Source organism: Polistes fuscatus, unplaced genomic scaffold, assembly GCF_010416935.1.
Source record: "Polistes fuscatus isolate 324 unplaced genomic scaffold, CU_Pfus_HIC Scaffold11, whole genome shotgun sequence".
In the NCBI taxonomy this organism is placed as follows: domain Eukaryota; kingdom Metazoa; phylum Arthropoda; class Insecta; order Hymenoptera; family Vespidae; genus Polistes; species Polistes fuscatus.
The window spans coordinates 4056178-4082739 of record NW_025113009.1 but is presented as its reverse complement, the minus strand read 5'-3'; the positions used below and the strand labels follow the sequence as shown (position 1 = coordinate 4082739).

The window sequence follows — 26562 nt, the reverse complement described above, 5'->3', positions numbered from 1 at the left end:
CCGTGCTTCCGTTCGACGCGGAGATATAGAAGAGGTGGAGAAGGACGAGGGTTGGGGGAGGGAAACAAACATAGAACGAGGGGAAAATGGAAGAACAGAGAAAGCGAATTATGTTGGGTATAGATGAGTATATGAGAAAGGAATACGGCTAATTGTAAAACGATATTATTTAGTTTTTTCTCGTATTTTTTTTTTGTTTTTCTTTTTATTGGTATAGAAGTAAAAATTGATAGGAGATATTATTACGATGATCAACAGTTTATGTTTGTAGTCTATCCTTTTTGTTTTTTTTTTATTTTTTTGTATTATTGAACATTTGTAAATGTACGATTCTTTCGAAAATGAAACAACTTCGTAGAGAGGAGTATTACGTATCATTATCGATTACTCGTAGGCGTATTAAAGCGTTCGAAGCGTTAATTAATGACCGAATGACGAGTCGTTGATAGGTGGGGGGGAAAAGATACATCCTGTCGATTGTAATTAACGATTCGTAGAGGGGAAAACAACTTGCAAGTTATTTACCGCGTTGCAGTTTTCGAATTGAAATTATTACGTGAGATATTATTTTTATTAGAAGAGAGAGAGAGAAAGAGAGAGAGAGGAAGAAAAAATTGTAGAAAAATGTACAAATTCTTCTTTGAGATTAATCCTTTTATTTTATTTTTTTCTTTTTTTGTATAACATAATCGGATCGAATCAATTATTTAATTGAACGTTTGCAAGTAGAAGGAGATCTTTTGAAAATAAATTAGCCAACTTCGAAGTGGTAATACGTGTCATTATCGATTACTCGTAGGCGTATTAAATGTTCAAAGCGTTAATTAATGAATGTATGAATGACGAATAGACAGACGAGAAGAGAAGAGTAGAGGAGAGGAGTGGTGTAGAGAGGTGAAGAGGAGGAGAAACACATCCTTTCGATTCTAATTAGTGATTCGTGAGTAAAATGCTTGCAAGTTCTCTCCGGCACAGTGCATTTTAGGATGAAAGCGTCGCGAACAACGGGCAAACTATAGCCACACTTACGCATACCTTGAACATTATTCGAGTGGAGAGAGTCAGCAACACCACGAAAGAGGATGGAGATTGAGGGGGAGGAGGAGGAGTTTGTAACGTCGAGAGTGCGACGGACGTAATTTTCTGCTCGCCGCGTTTCCGGAAAGGGCCGAGTAACCGACCCTTTACCATTTCGACCATTTCGACCATTTCGACCATTTCGTTACTACCAACATTGAAGATCTTTCTCTCTCTCTCTTTTTCTCTCTCTCTCTCTTTCTATATATATATATATATAAATAATGTGTATAATGTTGGAATTGTATATAAATGCCATTCTACAGAATGTCCAAAGGATTTTGGTCAATCTATAAAATGTGCTTCAATTGGATACGTTTGAAACACGGGGCCAGGGGAGGGGGAAAAAATCTCAAGTTATTATAAGCGAAAGATAAGGAGACAACGAGATCATAACGAAGGATCATTTATTGTCAGACAAGGCAAAGAACTGTAACACTCTCCGCGCTTGACAACGGATTAACTATCCTAGATCGTTTATTTTTGGAACATTCCCTGTCTCCTTGTCTCTCCGTTCTCTCGCAATCTGTCCTGGTTTGTTTCGCTTATAATAACTAGAGATTTTTTTCCCTCTTCCCACCCCTTTCGTGTTCTAAACACAGCTAAATTGAAGCATATTTTTTAGATTTGACCGAAACTTTTCTGATTATTTGTGAAATATCTACTCATTATACATATTCAATGCTCGCATTATACACATTACACGTAAAATATATATATATATATATTATATCTTTCTCTTTTTACCTAAAGTTTCCTCAGTTTCTGAGAACTGTCTACCGCAAAAGGAATTTTTTAGGCCACAGACCAAATTCAACTGTAAAACAAAAAAAAAAAAAAAGAAGGAGAAAAATTTACTCATGTGATTTATTTAAATTCTTTTCGTTATAATACTCGTACGAACTATATTTTCGTATTCCCTTTCTCTGTCTCTCTCTCTCTCTCTCTTCTTCTTCTTTCTCTTCTCTTCTCTTCTCTTGCTCGTATTCTCATCATTATTTCTCTTTTCTATTTAACTCTTTTCTCTCCCTCTCTCTCTCTTTTTCAAATTCTCTTTGTAGTAATTGCACGATGGCATAACGTTAAACAGCTAATTTGCTTGTGAAAGAAAATAAAGAGTACATAAAAGGAACCTTTGGTGGTACCTTTAATTCCAAAATCGTGGCTCGGCGAGTACGCGCTATGAAAATCCGTATTTTCCATGGGGTGGAATAAAAACCCGTTGGAAAAAAAAATTAAAAAAAGAAAAAAGGTGGAGATGTAAAAGCGTATACAGAAAAAGTGAGAGAGAGAGAGAGAAAGAACAGGAGGCAGATATAGAGAAACGGGGATAGAGATAGAGATAGACATATATATATATATATACATAAACAGAGAGAGAGAGAGAGAGAGAGAGAGAGAGAGAGAAAGAGAAGGGAAGGAGAAATTCGCGCAGCGCTAAACCACCACGGTTCGGTGTGTTTCAATTTTTCGTCCTATCTGTTCCGAAAATAATAGCAGCAGCAAGCACACCCGCGTGTGTGCGCGCATTCTAGTCTAATTGATCGTTGCTGTGTAAACGTAGCTTCGGATGGCGGGATGCCCAAAAACGACCGTACGGCATTTCAGAATGTCGATAAACATGTCCAGCTCGTTGCCCATCCAATCCCGCATTCCTCGCGTGTATTTGGGAGAGATGCGCACGAGGTGGTGGTGGAGGTGGTGGAGGAGGTGGAGGAAGGGGGAGCGAGGGGTAGGAAGGAAGGAAGGAAGGATGGAAGGTTGTACGCGCGGGGTGAGGACGGGGGTGGTGGAGGGTGCAGGAGTACTGGACCAGGCTGGTCGAGGACAGGGATGAGAACGGACGGACGGATGGACGGATGGACGGACGAACGGACTGCCGGGGGTGTTGAGTTTGTGAGATGAGGAAGGGGCTTTAGGGGAGGGGGTACGCTACGAGTTGCGCCGTTAGCAGAGGGTAGAAATTAAAAAAAAGCTCTGCACGCCGACTCCCTCTCAATTAACCGAATTGATTTTCCACTATAAACCGTTCGCGGCCGGTGGCCAACGGCATCGAGTTTGGGAAGAGAGAGAGAGAGAGAGGGGATAGATAGGTAGAGGGAGAGAGAGAGAGAGAGATGGAGAGAAAGAGAGACAGATTTTTTGTTTGCTATCGGCATTCGAGCTTTCACGAAGGTATTTATGCGAGATGCCTCGTCGTTTAACGTTATACTTTGCCCGGGGACAAACCCCTGCACGTTGAAAACTTTATTTTTTTTTCTCTCTCTCTCTCTCTTTCTCTTTCTCTCTCTTTCTTTTTCATTCATTCTATACATGTGCATGTATATCCGTCTCTCTCGGTTATTCTTCTATTCGTTCGTTTGTTCGTTCGTTCGTTCGTTCATCGTTCGTTGTCCCCTTTTTGGGTTTTATTTATTTCGTATTTTTAATTTCTTTCTTTTTTTTTGCGTCGTGTTTTGTTTTTGTTAAAAATCTATTTCATTCTGGATCGAAATAAGCGTTTGTAATATACATATATGTAGTAAAATCGAGAAGAGGAAGAGGAGTGGCAGAGGGGGGTTGAATTTTCGTCGATGGGTACGATCGATGAATTCTTCGTGTTTCGTGTCTACCTTTTATAGAACACGCTTTTATTCCAAGCGCCAACATCGAGTCCTCTATTATGGATTTATGAACGAAATTGAAAATCCCTGTTTTGGGGGAGTGGTAGTTTTTCGAACACTATGACTATCATGCTTTTCTCTCTTTCTCTCTCTCATTTAGTCGTTTAATTCGTCAGCTATTTTAGTCGACCATGATTAAAATCGAGATACCTCGTAGGAAAATCATCGAACCCGAAATTGACGGTAAATTTCTATCGTTAGCTAATTCGCATTCGTCGTCGTTCATTCCAATCAATTGCAATGATAACGCTGTACATAACTTAAAAAAAAAAAAACAAAAGAAAGAAAAAAAACTAGTCAATCGATATCCACGATTACGTTAAATTTTAAGGGAGGGATTAGAATTTTTCAAAATAAAATATTTAAAATATTCTGGCGAGCCAGCCAGCTAGCCAGCAGACATATGCAAGTATAATAATATAATACATTCGATATTCTACTTTTTTTAACGTGTAGATTAACATTAAAATAAACTATAATAAATTGTATTTTTAAAATTATAATAATAATCTACGCGTTTAATGTGTAATTCTTTAGAAAAAAGAAAGAAAGAAAGAAAGAGAGATGACAGAAAATAAAGAAGAAAAATATTCTTACAAAATTTATCCCTCCACAAAATAAGACATTTGTCTATCGAGCCAATCTTTTTTGACAATGCAGTATAAAACGCGACACGTATAATAATATAATCACGATGAAATAACAAAGGATAGAAGAGAGAGAAAAAAAAGAAAGAAAATATACATAATTTAAAGATAAATCAATTGCCAGTGAAAAACTTGCGATTGTTTGGTCTTACAACAGCCCCGCCACGCCCCCGATGAAAAAAAAAGAACGGGGTTTAATTATTTTTGGACAATACGTAGTAACATTCGTGGTGTGGAAATTTGTCAGGATCATGCCGCCAAGGAGAAGGCTCTCCAGACAATGTCGAACATGTCGAGCGCCCAGATAGTATCAGCTGGGAGTGCGATACACAACAAGATGCCCCCTGCCCTCGTGGGGCCCCTTGCCCTTCACGCTTCCACCCCTGTCTCCTATCCCGGAGCGGTAAGTCCCGATCATTGATGATGAAAAGAAATCCCATTTAAAACGACATTTAATAACAATAACTAAAAAATCATTTTCTAAGACGACGACAATGACGACTATTACTACTACTATTACTACTATTACTACTATTACTACTACTGCTACTATTACTGCTACTGCTACTACTACTACTACTACCTAACGTCAATGCACGATAAAAAGAAAAGTAACGAAAAATATAAAAAGAAGAAAAGGAAAGTGAAAGAAAGAGAAAAGGGGGTTGTTTGGTGTTTTCTTTCTTTCTTTCTTTTTGTTTTTTACTTTTTTTCTGAACTTTTCTTTTCTCATTCATCTATTCGTGCGATATTTGCCGGAAGACACCACCACCACCACCGGAGTTTCCGAGCAAAGACGACGGGACAAGTTAAAGTAGAGAGAAAGAAATATTGAGAGGAAGAAATAAAGAGAGAGACAGAGAGAGAGAGAAGAAAATGAACACAAGTACCTAACAGAATGAAACGTGTCCAATCGATTCATTTTACAATTTAGTCGTCGTCTTATATTAAAAAATAAATGTGAAGAAAAAAGGGAAATTACAAGGATCTTGACAAAAAATTGCTTATTTATTACTTTTCAATCGTTGCATCTAATGATCATTATTTTAATATTGCAAATGCAACATCCTTTAAATTTTAATCAAATTTGAATAATTTATAAAAATGTTCTTTCTCTCTCTTTCTCTCTTTCCTTCTTCCTTCTTCTTCTTCCGCTTCTTCTCTCTTTCTCTTACTATCTTTTTATTTTTCTTTCTTTTCTTCAATCTTTCTCTCATTGTTTTTATTATTGGGCTTAATTTTTGTTCTTGTTCTTTTCTTTCTCCTTTTGACTCATTTTAAATATATACACATATATATATAAATATAAAACCAACTTTTTTGCTTTTTTTCTGTGTGGCGATGCAGTGTATCTTTGAACGCTTTCGACTCGTTTCAAAACGATTCTTCGGCTTTTTTATAATAACTAATCGTATTATGGCAATATCGAACGTTTATGTTCGATTTTTTATTTCTTTCGAGAGAGAGCTTCAATCGTTTATAAAATCTACTGTAATAAATGGAAATACTGTTTTTTCTTTTTCGTTCTTTCCTTCGTTCTTTCTTTCTTTCTTTCTTTCTTTCGTTCTACTTTCCTTTCTTTCTCTCTTTTTTGATATTCTTTCGGGCGCGATAACGTTAATTGTTAGCGACTATGATAGATAACTTTATTCTTTCTCGAGAGAAAGAGAGAAAAACTTTTCGATAACTTTCAACTTTAAATATTAACGCTCTTATTAAAGTGTGTGAAGAAAGAAACGGGAGAGATGAAAGATCGCTTTTTATATTACATTTAATGTATATATATATATATATATATATATATACACGCGCTTTTCAGTTTTAATTTAATTTTATAATTAACTTATCTCACATGAATACATTTTTCTGAATAATTTAATATCAAGTTGGCTTATATAAGATAAAATATATATTCTAAATATAATAAGGAATATACAAAAATTAATTTTCATTCAAAAAGAAACGCAAGAAAAAGAAACCCTTAAAATTAAACTATTAAAAATTCGGACACGTTATTATTTGTTATCAGATAAAAAAATATTAATTAAATCAGAAAATACGAGACGACGACGACTACGAGGACATTGGATATCGTATAGATAATCGTAATTATTTTCTATTTTTTATTCTTATTATTTGCATCTTTTTCTTTATATTTATTTCATTTTTTATTATCGATCATTTGTTTTTCTTTTTATCATTATTATTATATTTTCTTTTTAAATTGTTGTGTCTTTTGTTAATACATTTTTTTTTCTCAAGGTAGCTTGTACGACAAGGGAATAAAACACCCTTGTGCCAGAACAAACCTCCGCTCTTTGCTGCTAGCCCCTGGGGGATCCTTGTTGTGTATTGTTGAATTTGTCCGTTCGTTCTTATCTTGTACATAATATATGTATTACCTGGGCATACACTATTACAGGCGAATTTACAAGCACATACACGCACACACACATACAAACACATGAAACAAGGGAACGTATCTAAATACTTATCTGTTATATACGTTTGCATTATAACTACTTATTTGGTATGAGATTCGTTGTGCAATTGACCGCAAGCTCAACAAAATTAGATTCTCGATATTAATTATTACCGTTCCTACAAATTTTTGTAATAATCTAATTTAAGGAAAAATGAAAACTAGAAATATCGAGAGTCTTGGATTGCGAGCATAGTCGGCAATTTTGGCTTACCAAATTTTGTCTTCTCACACATCTCTCTCTCTCTCTCTCTTTTTCTCTTTCTTTTTCTCTTTCTTTCTTTCTCTCTTTTTCTCTTTATCTTTCTCTTTCTCTTTTTGTTTTGTTTCTATTCACACTTAATACGATTTAACTGTTATCATCAATCATATCAATCATCCATTTGTGTTCGCTTATATATTTCACATATATATTTATATATATATATTTTTTTTTCTTAATCCTAATAATTCGATTGCTCGAGAAAAAAAGATCAAGCAAAGGGATTATCTTTCTGTAATTTAAAATTAAGCCTAAACGATTCGAACGATGTTGTATAATGTATAAATTTTCTTTACCAGAAGACATCTCGATGCTGATTTTTTTAAAAAATAAAATATATTATTAGATCAATAAAAGAAAAGAAAAGAAAAGAAAAGAAAGTAGACGATATAATAAAAAAAAGAAAAACGCTTGTAAATATTTAATAAAAAAAAAAATGCGTTTAACAAGAGTGAACAAGGAATAAAAACGTAATATTATAATATTAATTCGTACTCTTTCAGCAATTCTGGCAGCCAGGTTTACAGCCAGGAACGTCCCAGGATGTCAAACCGTTCCCGCAACCTGCGTACACCGGTAAACCGGCGACGGCGGTCTCGAGCGGTGACATGGTCCAGGCACAACCTCCACCACCATGGGAAGGCCGAGCCATTGCCACTCACAAGCTAAGGCTGGTTGAGTTCTCGGCATATATGGAGCAACAAAGAGACCAGGATATTGTAAGTTAATGAAATAATTGTCATTAAGAAAATTGATTAGACCGTTATATGTTTTGAACGTTATAACAATTATTTATTATTACGTGTACAATTTCATTTGAAATATTTCCATATATAATAAATGAACAAAAAATAAGAATACGAATGAATGTTCTATTGCAAAGATTATGGGTTTCGTTAAGATAATAATAATAATATAATAAACAACAGGCAAGTAGAGATAGCGAGTAGTAATAGTAAAGGATTGATGATTAATTAGATTGTTCGTTTGATCGTGATCAAAATTACAAACCTGCGTATGAGAAGGGGTTGTGGGCTTCAGTTTTGGGACAGTCTTACGGATCAGGATGCAGTTTTCCATCAACGGGATATTCGAAGAGAGTTTAGTATGGAGAAGATCATTTTGTTGATTAACATAAAATTATAAACGTGCGTATGGGAAGTGGGAGGGGGGGTTTGATTTTTGGGTGGCAGTCTCCCGGATCAGGATGCAGTTTTCCATCAGCGGGATTATCCAAGAAGAGAGAGAATTTTTAGATTAACATAGAGAGATTGATTTTAGAAATTCATTACTTGTGGATGACATGTGTGGAAGAAGTTCAAAGGCAAGCAGTGTGTAGCCGATACAATAGGCAGCCGGACACATTTGGAAAAATTCATAATAATCGATATGGAAGAGTTCCAGTGGTTCGAATATAATCGAAAGAACTTTTTGCATTGCCGTTATAGCAATCGCGCTAATTAACGTTAGACGATTTTTAACAATTTTTACAGTACCACAAGCATCTGTTCGTCCACATAGGAGGATCAGCGACTTATGCCGATCCATTACTCGAAGCCGTCGACGTTAGGCAAATATACGACAAATTCCCGGAGAAGAAGGGCGGTTTGAAGGAACTATACGACAAGGGACCCCAAGCTGCCTTTTTCCTCGTTAAATTCTGGGCCGATCTCAATACCAATATTCAGGACGAAACTGGAGCGTTTTATGGCGTGACGAGCCAGTAAGTATTCACCTTTTTTTTTTTTTATTATTAAAGATTACCACAAATAGTATTTAATTTTTATTATGTAACATTTAGAATTATAATAATTTAAAAAAAAGTCATATAAAGTATTATTCTAAATAAATCAATAAAACAATGCACTAAATATTCATTCTATATTTATTAAAATTTTTCAAATAAGGCTAGTTTTCTAATATCTCAAATTTGTCTAACCGATCTCTTTGAATTCTTTCTAATTAATTTCTTATTTTAAGTTAATACTAATTGTTTCTTTTCTTTTCTTTTTTTTTCTTTTTTCCTTTTTTAGGTACGAAAGCAACGAGAACATGACGATAACGTGTTCGACGAAAGTTTGCTCCTTCGGAAAACAGGTGGTGGAAAAGGTGGAAACGGAGTACGCCAGGTTTGAAAATGGCAGGTTCGTCTATCGTATCAGCCGTTCACCGATGTGCGAATATATGATTAACTTCATCCACAAGTTGAAGCACCTGCCAGAGAAGTACATGATGAACAGCGTTCTCGAAAACTTCACCATCCTTCAGGTAAAAACATTTGTACAATTTTGCAATACACTTTTTGGAAAGGAATAAATTTATCTTTTGTTTCTTTTTCTTTTTTTTTTTTTGAAATTTCTTTCAGACTTATTCATTTACAATATGGCATTATTATTTTTGTATTATTTTAGGTTGTAACGAACAGGGATACGCAGGAAACGTTATTGTGTACGGCGTACGTGTTCGAAGTATCGACGTCTGAACACGGTGCCCAACATCACATATACAGATTGGTCAAGGACTAACCTGATCGAACCTGCTCGTCATGCAGCCATCTACCCCCATCAGTGCCTACCATCACATAAAAAAAGAATCATCCGTATGCGTATATACACACACTAATATATACACTGAAACATACATAATGCACCCACCACCACACGCGCGAGAAGAAACACGAATATGTGAATACTATGAAATATAGATATATACTGTTCGTACATCATACACTATACATATATACTATTTACATATACACCCGAAAGACACACACACACAAAATATATACATATACATATATACATGAAAAAAAAAACGGATACATATACTTACTACACACAAAATATTTTCACTTCCGCACTCGAGAGACGAAGAAATTCTATTGACAATGTTCTTTATCTATATATAACGGTGATAATAATCAAAATTTGTTTTCACCGTGACAGTATTATTGACGGTAAACGTAATATAATGCGTTTGATTCGAAGAAAAATAATGATGCGTTCGTTATTATTAATATTAATATTATTATTCTTATTATTATTTTATCGAGCATTATATCGAATAAAAATGAATTGAAGATAATTTGCTGTCAAAAAAAAATAATAGGATTCATTTTTTTTTTTACATAAATGTTTCTTCGCCTTTTGTCTTTTATTTATTTTTTTTTTTTTTAAATTATTATTATCATCATCATCGATTTTTTTTATTGGATTTATTCGGTAATAGTACTCGAACATCGAATTCGATCATTATTATCTTTGCATTAACAATGTGCGCAGTATTTGGAATATTGTCAGTAGAAACACTTCTTAAATAAAATAAAAAATAAATAAATAAAAGAACAAAAAAATATATATATTATATATATATATATATATTTGTAAAACAAGAATTTCGAGATACAGAGACACCGAAGTACTGGCCAGCCCGAGCTTGAGTTTGATTCAAGGTTCAAACTTTCTATTAATTATATTGGGACCGCGATTCTCCGTATATAAGGAAAAGAGAAACTTCTTCTTTTTGACTTGTCTAACAACAGCGGTAAGAAAACTTTTTAAATGGAAATACCGGAAGTGTAAATGTTTAAAAAAAGAAAAAAAAAAAAAAAAAAAAAAATAAACAACAAACACAAAAAAGGAAGAAAAAAGGAGAAATGAAAAATATAGATATAAATAATATTAAATATAAATATATATACATACATATATATATTTTGTGAATACTTCTTCGATGAATTCGTCGGCGGCTCGTTCAGTTCGACACGAACACATTTTTTTAGTAAAAATAAAAATGAGATGATAAAATTAAGTTATATGAGGAAAAAAAAAAGATAAATAATAATAATAATAATATAAAAAAAAAATTAAAAAGAAAAAAAAAATATAAAATAAAATAATTGTGACAATAAAATTTGATAAATGGAAAAAGAGAAAAAAAGATAGAGGAAAATGAAAATAAGAAAACATAATGTGAGAAAAAAAGAAAAGAAATGAAACAAAACGAAACGAAATATATATATATTATATATATTAGGAATTTGGGAATACGAAACTAAAGAATAAAGAGAGGAAAAACTTAGGAACGACGAAACAGACTCGTGATCTCGGAAAGGCATGGTACCCCCATCATATATAATTTTTAGTATTATATATAGTTTTTATTAATTAAAATTAGACGATAGATCAGACAAGACATCCACACACAGAATATACATATAAATACATTATAAGAGTATATATGTTAAATATTAACGTAATCAATTACGAGATTTACATTGTTATGAAAAAAATGATCGTGTATAAAGTTATCTAAGTGATTTCCAATTTTTAAATACGAAATGGAGATTTAAACATTGACGAAAACGTATGCCATTTATGAGATCGCTTAAGTTTTCTCGGATTTTCATCGATTATTATTAACCTGCCACACCCCCTACTACCTTTTTTTCTTACTTACTTACTTACTTACTTACTTACTTTCTATCTTTCTTTCTTTATTTCTACTTGCTTTTATTTTTTTTTTCCAATCTTTTTTTTTCCCTTATCTTTTTTATCAGTCAAGCAAACGCAAGGTCAAGAGAATAGGAACAAAATAAAATTATGTAATAAATTAATACATTTTATACACCTTGTTTCTTTTTCTTTTAATTTTTTTTTTCTTTCGTTAAGCTTTATTATCATAGAGGAAACTGTTTTTTAGTTATATACACTAATGTTTTTAAGAGCGAGAGAGAGGGAGAGAGAGAGCGAGAGAGCGAGAGAGAGAGTTGTTTGCGCTGCACGGCTCTTTGATTATTTTTTAATATTTTATTAAATATTAAGAAAAAAAAATCGATTTATATATATATATATATAGCATAATAGTTCTTACCGATTTTGAAAAAATCGAAACGTTTAATTATGCACGCTTGCTATGTGCATAATCCATCTCCCTCTCCCCACCCAATATAATAGGCAGCAGCGACACTTAGGTTTAGAAAGGGATGTGTTTGTATTTCTTGTAATCATTTTACTTTTTATTCTTAAGATCTATGTTTTTTCTTTTCCTCCCTATTTCTTCTTTTTCTATAGTTCTTACACGAGAATGATTTTCTTACTTATAGCATAACTTTGTTTGATCTTTCTTATTACGATTTACGAATTCATATGTTCGTCTGTAGGTTTTTGTACCCTTAACACTTGATTGAAAAATCTACGTCCCCACCTCTCACGACAAATCCTTTTCGACCCATGAAACAATAACACAGATAATGGTTAACATTTTATTTTTTCTTTCTTTTCGAAGACTTGACCTTGAAACGTGTACTTTTGTGTTTTTTTTTTCTTTTCCTTATATCTTTTTATCTAGATGAAGAGTTAAAATATCTTCAAAAAAAAAAAAAAAACGTGATAGCAAAAGGAACGTATGTATGATGCGTAATATTAATTAGGTTTATTTTTTTAGAATCCATGCGTACGAGATTTATTTGGTCGAACGTTATATTATTTTTTTTTCTTTTTTTTTTTTTGGAGAACAAAGCGAAAAGGAAAATATATTAAGCATCTAATAAATTATTACATGAGCTTAGACAAAACGAAAAAAGAACAATGGCTTGTTTGATCAAGCTTCGTACTTAAACACAGTTTTTATAATTTTAATAATATGATTCACACGTACGGACTATATTTCTTCTTTTTCTTCTCTTTTTTATATATATATATATTAAAAACTCTTTCACATATACGTATATATCTATATTCATGCAGTGGCACTCTTTTTAAAAAATCATGATTGTTAAAAAAAAAACAGGAATAAGAAAATAAGGGTAGAGGACCATCGTCACTTTTTTTTTATGATCATTTTTATTTAATCTCGTCTCTATATGTATATATATTATATATAATAAGATAATATATGTATATATATTATCTGTATATATATTATTATATATATATTATACAATAATATAATATATGTATATTTATATATATATACAGAAACGAGAGATATTAGTAAATTTATACAAAACACCCCTCCCATTGAATTTTTTCTAAACTCATATATTTCATGTATTTCGATGCATTATGATTACGAATTTGCGAAATAAAAAAGCGCGGACACATACTTACTTTTTCTGAGTTATGAACATTTTTTTTTGTAATAATGAATATTAGTACGGGAGAGTTTAAGGTGTTGTTTATATGTGTGTATGCATGTGGTATGAGCTATAAGTGCATTAAGGAACAAAAATTCTTCGATCTCTTTTCGATGTTAGAAATCTAATAAGCTGATAAAGAATACGATGATAAAGAAAAAAAAAAGTATCGTTTGTTTTTCTTAATGCACTTATTGTTTAACGAGCTTGAAGTCGTCGTCGTCGTCGTCGTCATTTACGGCCGTCCAAACGTGCTTTTTTTTTTTCTTGAAGACTTGTAATGTAAATGCACAAAATACGCCATATATATACATATACAATAGTTTAAACAAAATCGATGATTAGGGAGGAGGTGATTTGTATATTTACCGAGAAATTCTTTTTTTTTTTTTTATTTTTTTTATTTTTTTTTCTCTTTTTTTTTTTTTTTTTTTAATCCGATCGATCACGCGTTTTCCCAAACAGAAATAAATAAATAACTTGCCTAGCGATTTACCGATGAGAGCAATGATGAACTCTAATATATATATTAAATACATTTAAATGAAGCAAATAAAATCATTGTTGTACACATATCTTTTAAGGAAGCATTAATTTACTTATTGTATTCTCGCTTTAATTAATTTTTATGGAACAAGTGGCAATGTATTTTGATCTCTCTTTTAGTCAGAAATATTAAATACGTCGCGGTTTTTTTTTTATTCGGGGTGAGAAATAGGAATTTGTAAACATTGTTTGTTTTTTTTTCTTTTCTTTTCCTTCTTTTTTTTTTAATTGTATTTGCGATTGACTGGTTTATTAAGAAAGGAATATATATATATGTTATATTATATTTACTTGATACGTGGACGCATATGTGTTTTATTTTTTTGGCAGCTTACACATTTTCTACCTGTTGTTATATTATTTCTTTCCTATTTTTTTCTTTTTTTTTTCTTCTTCTTCTTCTTCTTCTACGATTAAACAATCAATCACGATCATCCATTTTTTACTTACAACATTTGGTTATTCTTAAAAATTAATGTTATTATTATTATTGTTTCTGTCTTTCAATTGGCTGAATTTGTACGCGTATATGAAAATTGTAATCTTTGACAGACACGATTTTAAATTTACAATTTATCTTATGATGTTTTTATAGCTTTTTGTTTTTTTTTTAATAATCTCTCTCACGTTCATACACGATAAATTTAATTAGAATTTTTCGCAAAAAAAAATCGAATTTATATTTACGTGCGTATGGTTCGTTTTTTAAAATAAAAAAAAAATATCGTGTCTGAAAGATTACAATCGGACGTAAAAAAATGAGCATATAGTAAAATTAAGAAAAAAGTAAATAAAAATAAAAAAGAACAAAAAAAAACAATCGAAATATAATCACGTTAATCGAAAAAATCGTCTCTTTCAAAAACTGCGCGATGATTTTGAAAGATGCTCTCAGAAAAAAAAAAGAAATAAACAAAACGTCTTCTTTCGTATAAGTTTCTCTTTAGTATGGAAAAAAAAAAAGGGAAAGGAAAAAAAAGAAAAACCAAACCGGAGAAAAACATTTAATCATCGGAGCGATATGAAAATTGAAATAAGAAATATACGAATAATAATAATGATTAAATAAATAAAAAAATAAAAAAAAATAAACAGAATTAAAATAAAACTAAAAAATAATGAAAAAGCACCGACACACACACTAATATTATTAACATTAATGAATAATGATTTTAAAGTAAGCGAATTACATTTATAAGAAAAGATTATGAAAATATATATTTATCTATGTCTTCTGTGAAGATAGAAAATAGTACTCTCTCACTCTATATTGATGATATCGAAAGAAAATAAAAAAAAAAAAATTAAAAAAATTAAAATAAAGAAATCGAGAAACGACAAAGATACAAATGCAGAAGTAGATTAAGCGGAATGATAAATAAAAAACTCGCACTGTACACACACAATACATGATACGTTCAATGGCACACACAATCTTGTTGAATATCTTTGTACATATTTACGTAAAGACCATCAAAAAAATTGTTCGGGTTCCAGCGATTACGTTTATGTATTGTAACACGTACTCCTGCGAGAGTTGATAAAGAAAATCATGTGACTTGTTTGTAATAAATTATGAATACAGTTCCATCTTATATACACATAAATTTATATATATTATATATTATATATATAAATTCAGATTCAATATCTAAATTCCTGGGTCAATATTTTCTCACTGAGATATTTTATTACGTATTGAAATATTTTTACATATCTGAGAGAATATTCCTTTTTATATTCTTTTTCCTTTTTACGATAACGGAACGTTTGACGGGAATTGTTTTTCGATCAATTTCTAATTGTATTACGAATTTTATATATATATATATATATAATTTTTTTTTCTTAGTACTATTCATTTTGCGTGTTATCATAATCATCTCTAAGAAAATATTGACTATGTTCTTATATACAAATTTGCAATCACTGAAATTGTTGATTTTTTTATAATTCGAAAATTGAAACGTTAAAATTTTAATGTAATATCAAATAAATTGAGACATCATTTGTAATTCATATCCTGGAACTGCCATATCAAAGAATTAGAGCTTGATTATGAAAAAATGATAAAGAATATCGGTTAAAAAAAACAAAATCTACCTGTATATTATATTATCATAAATGAAACGAAATGAGGATCAAAGTAGTTGGTTTAACGAGTAAAGGAAATAAATGAAATGATATATCATTAAATTAGAGGTTTAAAAATATAATAGAACTCAGTATATGTACAGTATTTGAAAAACATGTTTATAATTTGTATGGAAAAATAAATAATTGATATAAAAGGGGTTATTTTTTATGATAAATGTATATATACATTGCTTAATTACACGTGCTTAAATGCTTTTTCTCGTTACGGTTGATCGTTCGCATTTCTCTTTTTTTTATATATATATTTTTTAAATTTATAGTAACATATGTTCATCTTTGTGCATACATTAACTTTTTGTTTATTTCTTTTTTTTTTTATTTTTTTTAATTTTTTACGTTAGCACGAAAATTTGGCTTGCACGTTGAAAATGGACCCTCCGATTTTATCTCTCATCCTTCGTACTTCTTTATCTCTTTTTTCATAATTGTGTATTTACTACTCGCGTAGGACAGATAATTAATTATTTAGGAAAAAAAAACTATATAAAAATTCAAAGAATTTCCATTGTAAATCGTTTCATATTAAAATATTGTAAATGTCCATTAAAATAGAAATATATAAATTTTTATAAAAATAAAAAAAGTGGACTAAAAGGACTGTTAGATCTATCAAATGGTAAAATATATAAGAAGTATTTCGAAAAAAATATATATCAAATATTCCGTTCCATCTAAAATCTCGATAATCAGCGAAAGTTTATGACAAACAAATTTTCATCGTCTGAAAAAGGGAATCATTCGAATTTGTTTTATCTAATCGAATCTAATCGGTCCAGCTGATCGTATTAATTTATCGTTGTTAATAAAAATATTTATAAAGCTTTCCTCTCATTCGTTCGATTGACTGTTATTATTTTCATCGTTGTTTTGTGGCATCGGTGGCGGTGTTGGTATATTTTGTATCATTTGTTGATGCGGCGGATGCATGTGTTCGTGTTGCTGTTGGTGTTGAGTACGATGAACTTCTAGAGCCAATAATTTCTGTCTTTTTTCTTCCATCAATCTTTCACGATGTTTGTGAATGTAATCATAAACGTTTGGTAATCCCATAATAACGCATACAGACAAAGCTGATCGATAAATGTTCATATCAGTTGCTTCATACCTGAGATATAATAATTACATTAATAAAAATACGAAAATATATTAGTATTATTAAAACAAACGTTAATACTCGATCGTTTTACCACTCGTTGGTTTTTTCGTCGTAACATTCAACTTGATAAATCGTAGTTACACCATTGTATCCACCAATGGCAAAGATCATATCATCGATAACTTCGATAGCAAAATTACTACGAGGATTGTACATGTCTGGTATAGGACTCCAAACGTTGGTAACGGGATTATATCTTTCACCGCTAAACATTCTCGATATCCCATTGAAACCTCCTATAAATATAGGAGTGACAAATATTAAAATATTATTTAATATTGTTCTGTTAAAATTAACAATGAATTATAAATTGGATATACCAATAACATAAATATAGCCATGATAAGCTATACAGGATACTCCACTTCTACGAGATCTCATTGGAGCGATCATCGTCCATTGATTAGTTTCTGGATCATAAACTTCAGCCGAATTGATGCAATCGCTTCCATTGAAACCACCGGTTATATAAATTTTATCTGTATCGTCGGCAAAAAACATTCATTAGCAATTATTATAAATTGTGTATTATAAATGTATAGCTTATAATAATACCGTTCAATGTAGTTGCACTGGCGTCGGATCTTTGAACGTTCATTGGTGCAATTAAGGACCATTGATTGGTACGATAATTATATCGTTCAGCGGTATTTTGTCTATGGTAACCATCGAATCCTCCCATAGCATAAACCAAATCATTTAATACAGCGACGCTGACATAACATCTGCGGATCGAGGAATTAAATGAATTTGACAGGAGTTATTATCGCTGAGGTATTCAATTCAAATGCGGGGGGCTAGTCACTCGACTCGAATCACAAATCTTTAAAAGGAAAAAAACAGAATGAAAGAGATAGAAAGAAAGAGAGAGAGGGTAGGGAGTGAAAAAAAAGATCCAAAGCAGACGAATTTATCAAATGATGATTGATGAAACGTGACTAGCTCCCCCTGAAATATAGTCGACCTTCTGGCATTCATCGGCGCAACTTCTCGCCAAATTTTGGTCACTGCATTGAAACAACGACAACTGTTGAAATAATCGAAACCATTGAAACCACCTATCACGTAGATATTGAAACCGACAACTGCAGTTCCGTGATAAGCTCGTGGACCACTTGGATCAACTTCCTCGACCTTGGAATATTTTGTAATTTAATAATTTAATAAGTTATTTAATTTACTTATATATTAATAGAACGAAAAGAAAAAAAAAAGAGAAGAAAACGAATACCTTGACCCAACGATCAGCTCTGGTGTCATAAGTTTCGATAAAATTCGTTGCATTACCCCCGCTCCATCCGCCTATCGCGAATAAAATTTCATGAGGTACTCTCGGACGTGCTATTTCCGGTGTCGGTATTTCACCGTCCTTTTGCGTGATCATTTCCAAGTCGTATAAAAATTTCAGCGTTTCTATGATAATTGGTCGACAAGCTTCGTTTCCAACAACGTAAGCATGATCCTTAACGTTTTCCAAAAAGAATTGCGTGTTTAGAAGGCCCAAACGTATGTTTTGCATCAATTCGACTATGTGACCCTTTCTATCATCTGGATCATGATTGATCCATTTAAGAACTAGTTCCCAAACTGTTTCCTCGCTTTTTACATTGAGTTCATCGGCGCCGATCAATTTCGAGAGCTCGTCTATCGGCAAATCAAGTATCTCATTGCTTTTCTGAGCTACCTAAGTCGAAGATAGATGTTTACAAAACATATCAATATTTTTGTCAACGATCATATATAATTACCTGAACGAAATGTCTCATTACGTAACGATAAGCATCATTTTCCAATCCTTTGCAAAAATGTTCCCTAGCGAATCTGACGATGCCGATACAATTTTCCGGTTGCAAATTTTGTCGTAAAAATTCGCAACAAAGTTCTAATACGCCAAGTATACTAAGATAATCGGCTGTTACCAATAATTGACAAACGTTATCGCGATTAACGTCGAGTGAACGCAAATACGCGTATTCCAATAACAAATTCATCATCTCGCTTGTAACTCCTGGCAACAGGACATCGGTTTTTTCACGCGAATGTAATGTAGTAGTGAATAATGCTCTGCAATAATATTAATTATAAATTCGCTAATCCTAATCTTCGGATTGTAAATATATATATATAGTATTAGGACGAATTTAAATGACAACTACCATTGTCCAGTTCTGACCTGAAGTACGTACTGCACGCTGACAAAATCGCTCGATGTATCGGAAATATTCCGCCATCCTCTAATCTTAATACTGCATCGCATAATAAATTGTTTTGACGAAAATCGTATAGCGATTGCATTGCTTGAGTACTCATACATCTACCACCACTTTCGGCAATCAATCGTTGAGTAGTAGTCGCATTAGATTCCTCATTGGTGTCATTGCTATCGCTCATTTCCACGTCCATATCAAATATTTTTAATTAGTATCAATGAATCGGAAAGAGTCCTCGATTAGATCATTCAACGGCGATTTATTCTATTAGATGTTGACTTTGATCTTAATGATTCTACATAAGTTAAAAAAGTATGATATAATATAATATAAAATTGTATCGATTATACATATCAATTTTGTTCGAAATATAAATTAATATAGATTTTATATTAACTTACTTCATCGAATAGATTAATATTAATAATGTTATTCTTGTAAGAGGTTAGAAACTTGAAATTTTATTTTTCCTTGGCTCGTATATTTAAAACTTATCAATTTTGTAATAAGTAAATGCAATTATTGTTATAAATAATGACTATGGATTGAATGATTGGTTACGGTTAAGGTAAAATTTGTGTTTTCAATGAAACGAATTCATACGGTCGACAATTTTCTCTATGTTAAAATATATATTTTTGTTGTTGACACACGTGGACGGACGGACGAAAAGACCGGTCACAATGTTGACAGATAAACTTGAAGGGGTGAAACTTGATGAGGGGGTGTAGTTGTGTATTGGAGGTGTATGGGTACGGTTTGTCAATGGATACAAACTATTTAGTATGTTTTCAAAAGCGAATAAATGTCGGCTCTGGTTATGACATAGGTCTTACATGTCCGCCGCTTAGTCAAGGACTGTCACTTGACAAATGAGAAACCATATTTACTGAAAAGTTTTACGCAGTTCCTAGAAGGCCTCGCGTTTATAAAATGACGTTTGAAAATATTTAATATTAACATTTGAAATTGATAACATCGACGATTAATTTATTGTATATATATAATTTAACACATATCAATAATATAAAATTAAAATTTATTATTATTATATATATACTAAATAAACAAAAGTAATAATTATATATATTATATTATATTATATTATATTATATTATATTATATTATATTATATTATATTATATTATATTATAGTATAGTAAAGATATAACACTATTGAAATTCACGTAATAACAACTTGAACTTCTTTTTGTACTTTAAATAGATTCGTTCATGATTATACCAGATGCATTGATCGGACATTGCATATTGCAATTATTGTCGATAACAAGATCCTTGCTATCTGTTAATTCTGTTCTAATCATTTCCGAATGTTCTCTATCGTTCATTTGATGAATTCTTTGAATTGCGTAACACTCTCGAGTCCTTTGATCGAAGATATCGAATTTGGACCACAATTTTTTAGACCCATCGTGATGATTATTATTATTATTCGAGAATACATCACGAAGCATCCAACCAGCAGCCGTTATCGTAACATTATGATAATTAGTTTGACCTAAACAATTAGCATTGTCTAAGAAAGTAACCCAGCTACCAACGAATGATTCGTATGTCGATAAAAGTTTTTCAGTATTTGATGTTTCGATGCGTTGTTCACCAAAAAATCTAAACGTCCAAGTGACCACTGCGAAAGTCATAGCGTTTGTAGGAAATGCACGAATTATGGTTGAATTTAAACCCCTGTAAAGACAGGAATAACCCTCGGAACGTACAGATTTTCTATAACAATCTAATGTACCGTTATAACGATTGTTACTTTCCGCTTGTATACGAGATTTGATGACGTCCAAGGGATAACTAACTATCCAAGATGCTGTACCAGCTAATCCCCCAGCTAATAACATTCTACCTGTTGATATCGGTTCCTTCGATTGGGTAAGAAACTCATAAGTCAAGAAATAGGTACCGAAACTGGGTGCTTCTCGAAGAAACGTGATACCCAAACCATTAAACACACCACGAAATCCTTCCTTTTTGTAAATATGTTTGAGACATTTCATTGGTCCGGAGAATGTCTTATTAGTCGATGATTGCAATTGCATACGAGTCTTGGCTAATTCGATAAGACTGCTGATCGGTGATTGTGCAATACCGGCCATAGCACCAGCAACAAAATGATAAGAAAGACGATCCTTATCGGACATGTGCTTCTGTGATTGTCCATAAACACCAAATATTATTGCATTGACTACGGCTACTCCTGCCATTGGTGACGTCATACCTCGATACAGACCAGACACCTTTTATATAATATAAATGTATATATATGTATATATATATATATATTACAATTAGATTAAATTTATTTTTATAAATTTGTAATCATCAATTGTGAAGTGAATTTTACCGATTCTTTTTTAATCAAAGTCTGAAGGCAATGCAACGTGCCTTTGTATTTTGGATTTCTATTATCTTGCGTTTGCATGTGGACCTTGACTGTATCCAGAGGATATCCCACCATAATACCGGCGCACCCTAAAATACATTTCAAAATAATAGAGATAAAAATGTGATAATACAAATTATTAATATTATTAGACAATATTGCAGATAAATCATCCTTTTCTTTTTTTTTTTTATTATACGAACACGATTTAATCATTTGATTTATACTACGTGGCGCGTGTTACTTTTATAATCAAGAAATAAATATAATCAATTATATATATATACATTTTCTTATCGGTTTTTAGCGTTGACCTACGATAAAGCAAGTCATGTGATAAATTATGCGATATGTCGTAAATACATAGGGTAATATTTCAGATTATGAAAAATTTCTTTAAAAATGTCGGAAAAATTCTTTGATCTTGACCTTATGTTCTTATACGTTATTTTTGAATATGATAAATATGCAATATCTAACGATATATTTAATATTGAAGGGTTGAAACATTCAAATTGAGCGTAATTATTAATTTTTTAAACGAACAATTGATTTATTATACAAATACTAAACAAAAAACTGAATGAGGCATTCATTTAAACCAACTTTGATCTTTCGATCATTTTTTAAACTGATAAAATAATTTTTATCTATAGTATTATTATATATGAATATAACACTTTCTTTTTAAATAAAATTACCTCCCAAACATCCAGCGGCGAAATCAAGTGCCATAATAATCGACCTCTGTTATCTCTTCCGCGATTTTTCCACTTCCAAAAGGAATGTCCGTTTTTAAATAAACCGTCTCTAAAATGTAACGCTTTCAAATTTTTTCCTTTCAATGATGCATTGAAGATTTGGTTACTTGAGTATCGATTAATTTCCACAGGCAATAAATCGGAATCCATGAAAGATCGATCACTGTTAATTTGAACTAGAGTCTTAAATGAAAATTTTCATTAAAATATTAATAATAGTCTTTATAAAAATTGTGTGATTTACGTTTCGTAAATTTTTGTATTTTATAAGAAACTACGTTAATATTTAAATCGCAATATTGTTGAGATCGCATTTAAAATGATTTTTATAACAAAATAAATAGGAACGCGATTGCACTTACGCATACATAAAGTTTCTCGTTTTATTTTCTAGATTGATCAAATATATAATAATTATTTATAATAATAATAATAATATGAATTCAATTACCGGTTGGTGGTATGTCATAGCTACATTTCCAAGAAACTGCAACGACTCGTTTTAATTCACTTTCAGTTCTGCTACGTTTAAATAAAACTAAATTATTTATAAATCTCATCGAACGATAAAATAATGAATTTTATTCGGAATAAAATAATACAAATCCGAAAAGAATTCTTATAGGAATAAATAGGTCTTCACTGTATGAATTCGTGATACTACTAAAAGCAGGAGATCTCATTAAAAGCTTCTTCAAACTCTTGGAGCAAAGATCATCGGCACATTATCGTTACAAAGTATTGACGTACTAATACCAATAGTGATTCAACAGCTAAATTTTAATGACACTCGTTGTACTTGATTTTACTCTGGTTATACTGAAGGAGAAGGAGGGGTTTAAAGGAGGTGAAGATGTCAAAAGAGGGGTCAATCATTTTGAGATAAAAGAGGTCGTCTTTGGTACGAACGAAATCATTCGGCTACCTATCATTTATCTGAACGATATCTACGGAAAATATTTATATTTTCTCCGTTAATGCAAATTCTCAATATTTCTAACTGCACATTGATAAAAAATCTTCTTCGATAGCGTTGATAATAAGAAAATTCGAATCTATAATAATTCAACAATTTATATATATATATATATTTCATATATATTTTTTAATTAGCATCTTATTGATTTTTATTTAAATATAAAATATCATTTTCGAATAATTTTTTATTTTATAATACATTTTTTATAATATAAAGATATGTTTAACAAAATATGATATCAATATTAGATACAATTGTTATAACAAATAATTTCTATTAATTTATTTTATTACAATTTTTTTAAGTGGTATATAAAAAAATATCCTTATATGATAAGACATTTTTTAAGTAGACAAAAAAAAATATCCCTATATGGTCAGAACTTTTTAAGTAGTATAAACAGGGAACTGCTTTACTGATGATCATACATTTCTGTATGATTTTTTATATAGATCTATTAATTTCTAAGAGATGACGCCACTTGTACATATTTGATTGATCGAATGATTTTGATCGATAAGTTTGATTCCACCTTCGAAAAATTATTTAAGAAATAGAGCGCAAAAAAGTTGACATAGAACCTACAGAACTGGAAAAAGTGAATATATGCATTTAATTGCTAGTTAGTTGCTAATTCGAAATCCATAATTGCTAACTCTTTTAAATAAATATTTAATTAGTTATTGATAATTAAAAATGTAAAAATTTTTTTTTTATTTCTTATTTTATTTCTATTTTATCAATGGTTTTAATGGTTTATAATGGTTTTTGATAGTATATAATAGTATATGACATATACTTTGATAGTATATATAGTATAGTTATATTGTAATATAGAATTTTATATAATTATATTTAATTTTTAATATATAAACTTGTGTGTGCCTTCAGAAATGCATTTATATATATTTTAAAATGAAACAATTTAAGACACTCAAATAAAAAAGAATCCAGAAGGTTTGATGATAAATCCAACGATGAGCACCTGTAACAAGAAGAAAACTATATTAATCATACAATCATGTGATATAATAGCCTGACATATAAGTGGTCCAATTCCTAGATGCACTTTTCAACTGAATTCTCTATTTATTTTTATCAAATCTCTATGTAAATTAAATTTAAACGCGTGATTTTACATTTATATAAAATAAATAAAAATAAAGAAATAGGAAAAATAAGAATACTAAGTTACTAAAAAAAATAATATCTATTAATTATTATGAAATACTTTTAAACTGCATTATATAGAAAAGAAAAATTGCAAATTTAATAAAATACGATCAAAGTGAAAAATTTTAAAGACGAAACGAGAAAAGAGAAATTACTGTAATATTTACCGAACGTTATTTAAGCTTCAAAATTAAATAATACAAAAATTTTAATATTTCTGACTCTAACTAACTAAAAACTTGTGCACCTTTTGGACGATGTAGACACAGATTTGATGTGCCAAGGAGATGGAATGGTCCATCATCTCCAATTACAACTACAAATTATTGACGAGCAAGCAAGTAATATAACAAAATATAAAATATGACTAGAGAACTATTCTCGATAGGTTCGAACTTGTTGTTGAACCTTTGAAAATAGCTCAATAGTCTATGTAGTTGCCCTCTTCAGCCACATTTAAGTGGGGGCCTCTTCGGCATTCGCCTCTTCGGCATTTAGCCTCTTCTTTCTTCATCCCTGAAAACTGCATTGGACATTTTCGACGTGCGAGAAAGATAACTCGTATTATGTTACTATTCTAATTTTCAATTATTAAAAAATTAAATATACATTCTCTGTTCATTATAGTAAAACTCGTGAACTATCAATGAACTTATAGTTCATTGATATATACACGAGCACAATTAAACGAATGTCCAAGCAGTCAATAATCGATGACCTAATAACACATCGCACTTTTAATGTCAAAAAATAAAATAGAATTGAAATAAATAATGCAACAAATGTTATGCATTTTCTTGCAATATATTCATTTCATTCATTCAGTTTTTTGAATTATACCAAATATTTCTAATTGAGAAAATCGCGATTGTGCGAAGTGCTAATATTATAATACTTAAAACTAAGTATCAAATGGATCCAAAGTATTTGCGAATTTGTTCGACTCTATCTCGTTCGAGATAGAATCGAAATAGAAATGAATCTTTCAAATCGTTGCAAATTCCTTTGAATCTCATGATACATGATAACGATTACAGAAGAGTCACAAAATAAATTTACAGAGCAAGCATAATAGAATGAATAAAAAAAAAAATTTTTTGTAACAGTTCTGTATAAACCAGGAGGCGAAATTTCCACTCCGGAGTGGATGCAAACCTCGTGTCTTTCCTGGATCCTACCTACTTAAAATTAAAGTTTTCACATTCGCTCAAAGAAGTATGCTACCTGCCTGCCAATTACCCATATTTAAAAAGAGCAAATACACATACGTACCCACCCACTCACTCCACGATTCTCTCACATACCACCAGGGTGCAAAAGCCTAAACTAGAGAGCATGCCCCGGGGCACCTCCGAAACCCTAGTTCAAACGCGTGTTTTCTAAACTTATGGGAGTACGTACCAATGCTGTAATCGACTGCCAAGGCTAGTGATTATTGCATAAATGACTAATGCAAAAATACAAGTATAAACTAGTATATATGCATACTAGTTATATACGAGTATATCAAAGATTCCACAAATAAATGCGGTAACTCTACTATTCAAAACGATTCGAAAAAAAAAATGAGAAAAATTTAATATGAATTAAAAAATACAACCATGTGTAGTTTTCATAACACACCTAGCTCTAGGTGTGCTATACTAAGTAGTATTCTAAGTGGTAAATAATGCATTAATTAAAAATTATCACGAAACGATGTACAGTACACTACCTAATACGCACATACAGGTGTAAAGTACATCGTGCAATCACTAGCACAATGACAGCCGCCGATAGGGGAAAAACTTAAAACTAAACCTATACTAACCGTTTCTCACCCATACGAGTAGCACCTGGGCACACGCATAGATGATAACGCAGAAAGTATAGGGGGGAGAAACGGGAGATTAGTACATTAGAA

General features: G+C 31.2%; 3 protein-coding genes across 7 annotated transcripts in view; 1 reads left to right on the top strand and 2 right to left on the bottom strand.

Annotated features, from left to right (window-relative positions):
- LOC122526446 (protein scalloped) overlaps positions 1 to 9856 on the top strand; it is a 153640-nt gene extending 143784 nt beyond the window's left edge. For 4 of the 5 annotated variants that reach the window (XM_043649842.1, XM_043649844.1, XM_043649845.1 and 1 more), the window contains 5 exons: positions 4635 to 4790; positions 7635 to 7850; positions 8625 to 8854; positions 9165 to 9399; positions 9543 to 9856. In XM_043649842.1, the coding sequence (XP_043505777.1) occupies positions 4635 to 4790; positions 7635 to 7850; positions 8625 to 8854; positions 9165 to 9399; positions 9543 to 9656 (951 nt within the window). In that variant the 3' untranslated portion in view covers positions 9657 to 9856. The remainder of the gene's footprint in view (positions 1 to 4634; positions 4791 to 7634; positions 7851 to 8624; positions 8855 to 9164; positions 9400 to 9542) is intronic. The other variant, XM_043649846.1, reaches the window with a different exon arrangement.
- A 6871-nt stretch (positions 9857 to 16727) lies between these two features.
- On the bottom strand, positions 16728 to 19666 carry LOC122526445 (kelch-like protein 10). The gene is made up of 8 exons (XM_043649841.1): positions 19300 to 19666; positions 18875 to 19190; positions 18358 to 18810; positions 18091 to 18260; positions 17682 to 17851; positions 17447 to 17605; positions 17158 to 17362; positions 16728 to 17075 (listed from the first exon to the last, which is right to left on the bottom strand). The coding sequence occupies exons 1-8, from the start codon at positions 19527 to 19529 to the stop codon at positions 16799 to 16801; spliced, it is 1980 nt and encodes a 659-aa protein (XP_043505776.1). The 5' UTR covers positions 19530 to 19666; the 3' UTR covers positions 16728 to 16798.
- Positions 19667 to 20497: 831 nt separating this feature from the next.
- On the bottom strand, positions 20498 to 23293 carry LOC122526444 (mitochondrial basic amino acids transporter-like). Its single transcript, XM_043649839.1, has 4 exons — positions 22959 to 23293; positions 22448 to 22690; positions 21708 to 21835; positions 20498 to 21600 (listed from the first exon to the last, which is right to left on the bottom strand). Exons 2-4 carry the CDS (start codon positions 22479 to 22481, stop codon positions 20554 to 20556), a joined length of 1209 nt encoding a protein of 402 aa, XP_043505774.1. The 5' UTR covers positions 22482 to 22690; positions 22959 to 23293; the 3' UTR covers positions 20498 to 20553.
- Positions 23294 to 26562: the final 3269 nt, after the last annotated feature.